The sequence below is a fragment of the Atheta coriaria genome, unplaced genomic scaffold (genome assembly GCF_025399875.1).
Source record: "Atheta coriaria isolate IRGN ID8LTWV9N9 unplaced genomic scaffold, Caltech_Dcor_3.1 hic_scaffold_5_pilon, whole genome shotgun sequence".
In the NCBI taxonomy this organism is placed as follows: domain Eukaryota; kingdom Metazoa; phylum Arthropoda; class Insecta; order Coleoptera; family Staphylinidae; genus Dalotia; species Dalotia coriaria.
Window position 1 is genome coordinate 5,548,723 of NW_027045447.1, and position 11,541 is coordinate 5,560,263.

An 11,541-nucleotide genomic window follows, 5' to 3' on the forward strand; every position below is an offset into this window, starting at 1 on the left:
CACTTTACAACTGATTTCAAGCGTAATTCGGTATAAAAAAACATGAAACAATATCATAATTGGGAATCACAAATGACAGTTGCATTTTTTACTAATTTTTATTTATTCATTTATTTTATTTATTATTAAAAACAGATTTCCAACTTATCATTTTTTAATTTATCTTTTAATTTAATGTAGTTTCGTTACTATAATAAAGAATGAAAATGAAATAAACCGGCGACTTTTGATCGAATTTGAAATAATAATTAAGATGATCGTGTCGTGCGTGAGACACGGCAATCACATCGGTTAGATTTTGCTTAAGATTCGTGTTGTTTCTCTCGTCCTGCACTGTTGCTTACAAAAATTATACAATACATACAGGCGTTTCTATATACTATAATATTTTTCACTTCGTCTCGTTTATTTCATTAGTTTCCTTCAGAGATATGCAAAAATAATTAATGTTTTCATCTGTGTGTGTTAGCGTCCATCATTCGAACCCGTCTCGGGATATATGTAACTTTTATCAATTAAAATAAGTGTACGAGCTATAAGTCGTCTCGGGGAACGGTCGCGTCCGTTCTCGCCGCTCTAAAAATGAAAAACTTTTCGCACCGCTAGCTCGCCTAAGTGGTAAGGGTAGCCTGAGAAAAGAAACAAACGTCGAACGAATGACGTCGATGCGGGAAAATCATGGATCCGTCTCGAGATTTGTTCGCAAATGCTTTTTCAGACTCTCGAAACGTGTATAACGTGTGTGTGCTCGGACGAATGTCGCCTGGCATTTGTTGGAATCTTAAAAATAATTTTTACATATGCTTCGTCGCTTCGCCTTGCTCGCTCATGCTTGCTTTCGTGTTTAGTAGTAAAATAAAAAACGAAAATTATTGAATAATAGTTATAAAAAATAGTAGCATTAAGTTATACATAAGAAACGAACGAAAAAACATCGGTTTTTCTCTTAAGAACGAAAATAATAATAGAGAACAAAATAAAATATTGATTATAATACACACATTGTTTTTTTGTATCGTTTTTTTTTCGTCCAAAAAGTGTTAGCGTTATATTATATGGCTGACTGAACGTTTGCACTCTTCGCGCATCGCGACCAAACGCCGCGGTGCCGCACCTCCCTATTAATAAGTTAATTTACAACACTCTCTTCGTCTTACGCGCACCTCATCGTCGATCACGCTTGCTTAACTTATTACATTACGATTCCCCTCGTGAGTTTACAAGTTTCGTTTCGACGTCTCTGGCGAAAGTCTCTCTCATCACAAAAACAATGAAGGAATGGAACGAAACGTCGCCAGGGCCATAATATAATATAATAATAAACTTTTCTTCGCTTTTTTCATTATTATTATTATTAATCTTAAATCCTTATCAATAATAATATTTACTTAAATCCTTAGTAATTTATTTTTCTTATATTCATCGATAATACGATTAAAAGTGGCTAAGTATGTTGTGTTTTACTGCATTATTCATTTTTCTGCATTCTGCTTATAATCCATTGTTAATTATACTTTAATGAGAGAATTGCGGTGTGCACGCTTCCTTCCATTCTGGTCGCTGCGCTGGTTACAACAGTCATACTAAATGTTATATACCTATTTACTCGTCGTCTAAAACGGCCCCCCAAAATAAAAGAAACCTCCCCGTCTGTTGTTCAGAGGATCAGCGAACAGCTTGTCGGTTATGTCAGCGAGCGCCGCCGCCGCGCGCGGTACGCAGCAAAGCATCACTGTGCGCGCTCCGTTACACGCCGGCCGCCATACACGCTTTAAACAGTCTTTTGTGAGTTTTGGTTTGTTATTTGTGATCTTCGCCACTCATCGGACAATAAAATTTACAATGACACGACAACATTAGTCATTCGAGAGAATCTCTTTCATCGCACCGTCCCGCAACATTAGGTTTTTCTGCATTTCATCTCGTTTTACTTGATTTGTTTAAATGTTTAGTCCTTACTTAAATTATTCATATATTTATATATATTTTTTGTAATTCTTACTTTTATATGCATCAATTATGTGTTGTTTTTCCTCAGTTTCGGCATAACTGCGTACGCATTCGTTTACCTTGCTGTTTGTAGTGCGAAACTTCGTACAACGCGTTACGATTACTTCTGTAGCTCTATATGTACACCATCAGAGAGGAATGAATGAAAGGCGATGCGAGAGGTGGTTCTGTTGTGGATGTTTGGCTAATGCAATGAGTGGTCTCGTCGTCTTGCACACATCGAATGCACACGTGACTGTAATGTTTCGATATTTAGACGTTGCTCCAATTCGAGGATGGCGTTTCGAATGTGAGAGAGTGAGTGGATGACTTAGACGCTTTTTCGCTTTCTGTTCTTTGTTTTTAAAAAATGTGTAATTTTTAGTTTTACTTCTTTTTTCTTGTTTCGGCTAATATTAAGGTTGTAAATTTGTTTTCTTTAACGATTATTTTTTGTTTTAAATAATTTTGTACGAATTATTTAGTCGTCTTCGTCCTCATCGGCATCTTCCTCTTCTTCTTCGTCCTCCTCTGGTTCAGGTACAGGAGGGGGGGCCACTTGCATCAGCGGATTGTTCTTTTTTTTATACGCTGTCATTTCCTAAGCGGAACACAAACGAAACAAAAAATTAATAACTTCACCACAACGGTTTTCTTCTTTTTTAAGCATTAATTAAGCAATTTGTATTTAATTGTCGCATTTTACGACTTAATTGTGCGCATTATTCAGCTGCTAGCGGCGTGTAAAAAACGGATATTTCACTTACTTTTTCATAGCGAGCCTTGTCTTTCTCGGCGATCTGTTCGTATTTTGATTTAGCCTCGGGATCGGCGTCTGACCACCTTCTGCCCAGCTCCTTTGCAATATCACCAACACCGTATTCGGGGTTGGCGCCCTTCACCTTGGCCCTCTCGTCGTGACAGAACCAGAAGAAGGCGGACCTAAGAACACCACATACAAATTAACAACTCTATCCAACAAATTATTCACTAACGTGCAAGCAAATATGCCGCTGAGAAGCGGTGATAATAAGCGCGACGAAACAATAACAAAGTTTATTGCTCGCGCATTACGTTCCGTGTTCGAGATTTAATTAAGTTAATTAGCCCATGAGAGCCCGACGTGCGCACACGTCGCGCTCGGAGCAAATAAATTGATTAAAACTCGATTTCAATCTAGCACAGTATTATGACCAAAGAAACCAATAAAAGTTTAATGATCGATCAAGCTGTGCCGTCCGTCCACCATGCCACATGCAGTAAGATGAGCGATGAACGGAAGCGCCGCACAAAATGGCTTTCCCCTTTAAAACACGGCGCGCACGCGAGAGTGCGGCGGCTGCATTCCGCGCGCGCGACGCGGCAGTGAGGCTTTAAAACGCCTCGCGACTTTAATTCAAAAAATCAATAACGCGTATCAATGTCATTGCTGCTTGTTTGTCGCGCGCGCGAGTACGCAACCAAGAGCGAAAAAATAAACTCGACCCACAGAGAGTGAACTCTTTCAAACATGAAAAGCAGGCACTTGTACGTACAACACTCGGAAATAAAAACTTACAATGAACGTTTTGGTGCATTGGGATCTTTGATTTGCTTCCGCTTCTTGCCTCGCGTCTTCTCGCCCTTGGGCGGCACGTAGTTCTGCATCTCGGCGTCGTAACGCTTCTTATCGTTCTCAGCCATCTCGTGGAAACGCTTCTTCTCCTTGTCGGACATGGTCTGAAAAACAAACAAGCAAATTTATTTAAAGAAAACTCGACATTTATCGAAGTTATACTTTGATTGGAGACAAAAAAAAAAACAATCGCAAGTGGCCGAAACATCTCCACGAATTAATTTTAATGAAAGCAATGGCAATAAACTTGTTATCTTCATTTTTTTTCCTTAAAATGTAAAAAATAAACCAAAACTAAGGAAGTCTCAGCCGCATGCATTGAGTGAAGAGTTCGACAAAAAAAACACCGAAAGTCGATGGAATTTTAATTAGTTGCAGGCGCTCTCTGGGGCCGAACGAAAGAGTTAATTTTTTTACGTTCGTTCGTTTTTAATTATAATTCGGCGCATAACACGCGGTCACTTAATTAACCCAAAATGTTTATAAAACCAGAAACCCATCCGCACCGCATGTTTTAAAATTTAAATTTGACTCTCTTTCCGTTAGTCATGTTGTGCAGTTAAGACAAAAAAAAAATGAGAAAAACTTGACCAATTCTTCAAAATAAAGCCAAAATTCTCAAGTTCGTAGCGAAGGGCATAACAGAAAATGAAAAACACCGGCGCGCAAAGTTTTAATGTGTAGCGATCAATGAATTTCGTGCATGTAATTTTCTTCGTCTCCCCTTCGCCCTCGCCTTCTCCCTTCGTTCGTTTTTCCGCGCTCGCCCTGGCGAAACGAGAACGGGAACGAACGCATCGCCATCGACGTGTTCGCCCCGGCGGCAAACACCCCACCGCACCCCCGCATGCCGGCGTCGGAGCCGCCACCCCTGCGCACCCACCCCCTCCGCCGCTTCCACTTTCCGCACTCGCGGCGATGGCGGCAGGCAGGCAGCGAGCGGGGTGTCGGGGCGGTGGTGCCGGGGTGTTGAGGGGGCGAGGCGGGCGGCTTAATATAAATTCGTCCCGTCCGCTCGCCTCTCTCCTTGCCTCGCACCCCGTCCCGCCGCCTACCGAGGGGTTAAATGAAAGGGTTTTCGCATTTCTTGTTTCTCTCTTCGCGCGGCGGCGTCTCACTCTCCGGCGGCGGCAGCGGAGCTCGTACGTACCCCGACCGGCGGCCGTGCACGTTCCGTTCGGCGTGCATTGATTTTCATAAAGTAAAAAGGGGCGCGCGTGCGTCGGGAGAAAATATATAACGAAGTAATCTACTAAATACTCGGGACGGCGGGAGCGAGCGCGCCGAGGGGAACGCCGAAGCGCTCCTTTTTATCGCCGAGGCCCCGAGACCCGACGCGGCGCAGCCGCCCCTAGTTTCAAATATTTTTGGGCAAATTTATTAGTTTTGTTCGTGCCTCGCCAACGCGTTCCCCTCACGCTCAGCCTGGCTCGATATTACCGAGAATAAATAACAAAGTTGCAGCGCGAGCAATTTCAATTTTACAACTAAAAAAAAAAAACGAAAGCAAGAAAAAAATCGACAGTATTATTACCTAAGCAACTACAACAAAATGGGAAATTTTCCAATCAGATTATTATGAAACAAAACGAAAGTTGCAAAGTCAACCAGCCGGAGGCGCAGTTCTAGCCTTCAACGAAATAAAATTATGAATGAAAAGACAAACAGCGCGCAAAAAACAAAGGGCGCATTGTTTTCTTTTAATTGAGAGCACTTTGGTGCCGCGGTGTTTCTCGCCAGTGGCAGCTGCGAGAGAAGAGGCGCAAAGAGGCAAGCTGCGCGCCGGCCGTTGGCAGGTACGGCGAGAAAAAGATATCTTCGGCCGGCCTGTAACCGTGCTGCCTGCCTCTACCTGGCTAGGCACTACTACATTTTTTATTGTTTCTGGTACGGCAACATTGCGGCAGTTCATATACCTGCGCCCGGCCAGAAAACCTGTTTGCCTTCGCGGACCAGATCCCGCGCCCGCCGAAAAGCGGCAGCCGCAGCGGCAACACACAACCGGCTTGAAACAAACGGCGAGAGCGGCGTTCGCTGCTCCGCGCGCACCATGGCGGGGTACGATGACGCCGAGGAGCGAGAACGACGAAACGCCGGTCCCTCTCGCTTCTCGACGCTGCCGAGCGCTCTTGTAGCAGGCGAGGAGCGCGAATCGGAAAAAATAACGCGGCGCGTTCTAAAATTACACCGAAACCTTCCTACTGGTTAGCGCTGCTGCTGCTGCGTGCGTAAACCCGCTCAGCCAGCAAGGCTCTCGACCGACTTCCAACTTCCTCAAAAACTCGGCTCTTCGTAGCATTGCCATCGCGGCCATTAGGTAGGTGGCTATTACGATGTGCGCCTGCCGCGCTCAAATGTTTGATTGCAACGTAAACACGTCGTCGAGTTGTCTGGCCCGACCACATGCGTGTTGTGTGATTGAGACGTGCGGCGCGCGTCCGATTCCGCATTCATCGCATTATATCTCGTCGCATTCATTGCTTGCTTACCTTCCATCTCTCTGCGCACTTCTTCGAGAACTCTGCGAAGACAACATTCTCCTCCGGGTGTTTCTTCTTGTGCTCCTCGCGGCACGTCTGGACGAAGAAGGCGTAGGCGGTCATACGGCCCCTCGGCCTCGCGTCGGCTCCCTTTCCTCGCGGCATTCTACCTTTGTGCGTCGGCGCGGGTGGATGATGCACCGGATGGTGGTTCTGCTGGTGCAGCTGCTGGGTTTGCTGATGGTTCTGGTGCTGCTGTTGTTGCTGTCGGTGCGCGTCGACGGCTTGCCTGTGCAATTCGTGCGCTTCTAATTGTTGTCTATGGTGTTCGGCTAGTTGCTGATGATGCCTTTGCTGAGCTTCAAAATTCGCTTGCGCTTGTGACTAGAAACAAAACAAATCACAAATTAAAAAAAAAAAATCATGCATATACATATCATAAACTTTGGATGTACAGAATGAGAAATCGCGCCATCGAGGGATGTTTTTGCTAATTCTTTCTAATTTCATGCAATGTCGCATACTCTCATCATTTCGTAGAAATTCCAATAAGCCATGGCGGCGTGCGGCGGATCGAAAATTTAATCGCGGCCCACGCGCGCTCGCGCTGCTGCCTGCCTTGCCTGTTGGCGGTGTTGGCGTGCTGCGAGCGCGTCTCTTTCGCCAGCGCCGTCCGTCCCTCTTCCGCGGTGCGCCCGACGCGCCGACGACGCAACCACGATCGACCCGACCGATTAAAACCGACGACGGCGGAGTCTTGTGCGCGCTTTGCGCCACCCAAACAACCAACAACGAACGAACTCTAGCGACGAGCCTGTTCGATGGGTGTTAATAAAATTTTAAGCTTTTATGAAACTAGTTCTTCCGCTAGTTTTTTATTTTTTAATTTCAAATTTTATTAGCGCCTTGCGACTTGATATTTGTCGCATTCCTCCCTCTAACTAGACCTAGTCAATCTGTATCTATTTAAAGAGAATAATTATTGTTCCTGGTCCGATGCTGTGTGCGCGTTTTTAAACCATGCCACCACGCCGCACCCAAAGAGCGCGCGAGCGACGCACACCACCAAAGCGAGCCACGACAAACGAACCGTGCGTCCGTCCAAGCCCAACCAACCCGAACCGAACCGTCCGACCGAGCGGCCAACAACAGCCGGCCTTACACACGCACATAGATACACCGACCGACCGACCACCTGTCTTGACCTCCAGCGAGTCGAGCAGATAATGACCCTACCGACTACTACCCGTACACGCGGGGCCCGGTGTTCGGCCGTTGCAACCACGGAGTGAAAATCCAACACGACAAAGAATACTCTACCAAGAGATGACCAAGTTGCATTCAAATAAAAATACAGAAAAAAACTATATATTAACCCTTACATGAAATTGACAAAACTGCAAGTGAATGAGACACGTTTCGTCATTTGATTCGCAACGGAAACAAATAAACAAAACAAAAAACGCAGCAGTTACGCGCATACCGCGCAATAAACGTAAAAATACTACGACGCTACACATTCATTGCAAAATCGGTTATCAAATGTTGGCCGGTTATAGTATGTGGGTGTGTATGTGTGTGGTGCTAGCTTGTGAAACAACGTTATCATCGCCCCGGACGATATTCGCTCATCGTGTGCATGCTAAGCGCGACGCTCCGGTGGTTAGCGCCGCTGGTCGCGCTTGAGAGGAGGATCCGAACAAAAACAACGGACATTTTGTTTTGGTTCGCGCGCGCTGTTTCCTTCGCCTTCGACGCCGCCGCCGCCACCACCGCCACATCAGATGGGGGGCGCGCGCCGGCTCTAATTAAAACAAAATAACGCCGACGTGTGCGAGGGGCGCCGCGCGGCTCCCCAGCTTAATTAATTTTGAATTAGGGCGCGCGCACACGCTCCCCTTTTCGCAGCACACAGCATCGCGCGAGATTCGCATAACATGGCGCGCGCGCGGCGCGGAATATTTACTCAAAACTTGCGAGAGGCAAAGGCACGAACACACCAACCCACACGGGCGGGCGGTTCACGCGTGTGCGTGCGGCTCGAAGCGATCGAATTCGTGCACACGCACACACCACACACACATACATCTACGGCCACGCGGGCTTCTTTGTGTGCGGCGCCTCGCTCGGCGTATGTTTATTGGCGTCGTATCGGCCCCGTCGATCGTGTGCTCTACACGCACACACCACCGCCACCACTGCCGCCACCGAGTGGAACCGAACGAACACCCCGCAAACGCCCGAAGATTAAAAATATAATTTCGTTATTAGTATGCGCGTCGCGACGACTACACGCTGCGTGCCCCTATCGCCAGGCGAGGCCGGGCCGCGAATACGCGCGGCGTAGATTCGCGACGCCGCCGCCGTCGGCGACGCAAAATGCCGCGGCGGAGCGCGCCGCGCGCACGGAAATGCAATATGTCAGCAGTGTGGCGGCGGCAAGAAATCAAAACAAAACACGATCGCTCGCCAGCAATAACAACAATCACGCGTGCAAGCCGCACAGCGGGCCGGCCGCATGCGTGTGCACGTTGCTAGCAACAATCGAATAAATATGTAATGTACGTACCACTGGAGGGGGAGTATGTACAGATTGCATGGTTTGCATATTAGGGGGTATGTTATTCTGCAGATTGTTCTGTCCGTTATTTTGCATATTGTTACTTTGCATTGAATTGTCCATTGCACTAGGATACGATGTCCACCATTGCGCGGCAGGCGCGGGCGCGTTCATCGCCGGATTGCCACCGGCCATGCCGCCGCCGAGCCGGTAATCGTAGCCGCGAATGCCGGCGGCGCCGACGGGGCTCGTGGAAGACACATTGGATATCGTCGTCGCCGGATTCTGGAAGCTGCTGGCCATCTTATACGAGAAGATCTGCTCTTGCTGCGTGGGCGCCGCCTGCGTACCGACGGGGTGGCTCTGTGCCTGCGGAGGCGGCGGCTGCGGCATGCTCTGAGACTGCATCATCTGGTGGTGCTGCAGCGTCTGCTGGTCGGCGGCGACCGCGCCGGGCCACCACATGCCGTCCTCGCGCGCGCCCCAATTGGCGCGGTGATGGTCGGACATGGTGGTGCGCGGTGGCGGCTGCTGCTGCTGACTACGCGCTTGCTTGGTGGCGGCTGGGGGCGCGTGTGCGACTATCTTCGGCGACTAGGGGTTAGGGGGCTGGAGTCGCGGTCTTCACGCCGACGACGCCATGACCGCCCGCTCGTAAAAGAAACCCACAGCGGTGCGCGGCGCTCACCATGCACGACGAACGATCCGCTTGCTCTCGCTTGCTGGCCTTCTTGCGGCGCACGTACTTTTCAAAACAAAATGGCCAATCCTGGCACGGTCGTCGCGCTACTTCGCCCGCTCGCTCGCACGCACCACACTCACTGAACGGACGCGCGCCGCTTGCGCGAACCCAAAAACAACGCAACTATTTTTAATTGAATGGAGCCGAAAACGGAGCGCGCTGCGTGTGCCGTCGCCGGACGGGGCACAAACAACAAAACGGGCGCACCACTCGCGATCGCGACTCTTACGACCGACGGAAGTTGCGACCGGCAGACGCGATCAGTGTTTTTGTACGAATCGGCTGCGAGCGCACAGCCGCGGTCCACATATCTCCGAACGTGCAGCAGTTTCGCGGATGCCGCACCACTATTCGAAGCACCCGGTCACAATTCTCTATCAATCGCGTACCACCCGCACCAATATTCAACGATATTTAACGCAGCGAGAGCCGACTGAAATTCTCTCCTCTCACTACCGCGCCGAGTGCGAGCCGCTTGCTTGCGATCTGGCAACACGGTGAGGCAACGGGGGACGCCAATACTCCGCCGCCGTAGCGCCACCGCACGCAGCGGCCGCAAGCCGAAGCGTCCGACCGCCCGTCCCTCCCCGCGCGCGCGCGCGCTGCTCGTAGCGAGCGATGCCCCCCGATGCCCCGCCCCGCGCTCCTCGCTCAATAAGACATTCCCAGGGTCTGCCGACGCGAGCGTCGTACGTGACGGGGCGAAGCGGGGCGCCGCACGCCGATGCCATTAACCCACACAAACGCACCCGGCCGCCGCTCACCAGCACCGAAAAGACGCCCGTGTGTTGGTGCGTGCCCCTCGCTTCGACCCGACGCCGAAGGCTTCTACGCCACGCCGTTGTTTCAAACAAGCGACGCACGCGGCCGCCATATGCACACGCCGTTTTCAAATCTCATACAACCGCCACCATTTTATTTTCGCCCAGCAGTTTTCATCCTCTTGGTAAATCTTCATCGGCCGAAAGTACGATGAACAATTCAATGCAAGTAACAATATTTCAGCAATATACCCCCTCTCAGCATCTATGTTACATTCGAATATTCAATACGAAAAACCTTGTTTAAAAAATACGACGCACAACGATGACCGTTATTTTGCGCGCGTAGTATACAACGCCACCGCAGCATCGCGAAAAAAGTTCGAAATAGAATCGATACCAGCGCGCTCTCCCTGCGGTCTACAATACCATGGGAACGCAGTTCGCGCCGACGATCAATAGATGGCATTACTTGTACAGCGCCTTCCAAGAACCACACGACGGGTGGTATTTGAAAACTTCGACGAAACGAACGACAAACTTCACACAACCGCTGTCAAAAGCAGGTAGAAAAATCACGACTTAGAAAATCATGCGTTTTGCTTTCGCCAAAATTCGGAAAACGCGCGGCAAACATCGACTACCGCCATTGCTGGCGTCGTGTGGTCGGCGAATGCAAACAACATGGACGCGAGAGAGAGAAAACAAAACGCAGTCGCGTTAAAAAGCAACGGCAGCGAATGCACTTGATGGCTCGCGAGCTTCATTCGTTCGTTTCGTCGAAATTCCCGGCGCACAACAAACATATAGAACATGTAATATTGTAATATGTAAACTACGTACAAACTACACACACAGCACATAAATATAAATATAGCATGCATACATTCACACTGGTCGAGAGCGCACGATTCGATTACGATGATGTCGGTGTATGCGTGGTCGGTACTCCAACGGACAAACAAAACACACACACACACACGGCGAATTGTAAATATCATATAATAACGTAATTCAATACGCGCGCGCGCGTTGCATTGCTTATAAATGCATTTAATCCGATACGTTGTTGCAGCTTGCACGAAAACTCCACGAAAAAATAAACCGGCACAATGCGTAAAACAAGCGACAAACAACGGGCGAATATCGAAACCACGCCACAATGTTTATCCGCCGTTAAGCGTACGCAACTGTGTGATGTAAACTTATCGCGCGGGCGCGAAATTCGAAAACGCGCGCTGCAATATTCAAATCCGCCGTTACTATGACAACGCCAAAGAGGTTAGGACTTTGTTTATGCGCTAAGTCTTGCGCCAACCACCGGCGTCTCACGGGCACGCATCACAAAGAGATAAACCGCTTTAAAATTGCCGATATTTACCTTATTTGTAACC

The 11,541-nt window shown here is 48.8% G+C and overlaps 1 protein-coding gene across 1 annotated transcript; it reads right to left on the reverse strand.

The window, feature by feature from the left end:
* Positions 1-84: 84 nt before the first annotated feature.
* On the reverse strand, positions 85-9,840 carry Dsp1 (Dorsal switch protein 1). Its single transcript, XM_065302876.1, has 5 exons — positions 8,654-9,840; positions 6,094-6,468; positions 3,548-3,708; positions 2,757-2,931; positions 85-2,590 (listed from the first exon to the last, which is right to left on the reverse strand). Exons 1-5 carry the CDS (start codon positions 9,152-9,154, stop codon positions 2,471-2,473), a joined length of 1,332 nt encoding a protein of 443 aa, XP_065158948.1. The 5' UTR covers positions 9,155-9,840; the 3' UTR covers positions 85-2,470.
* Positions 9,841-11,541: the final 1,701 nt, after the last annotated feature.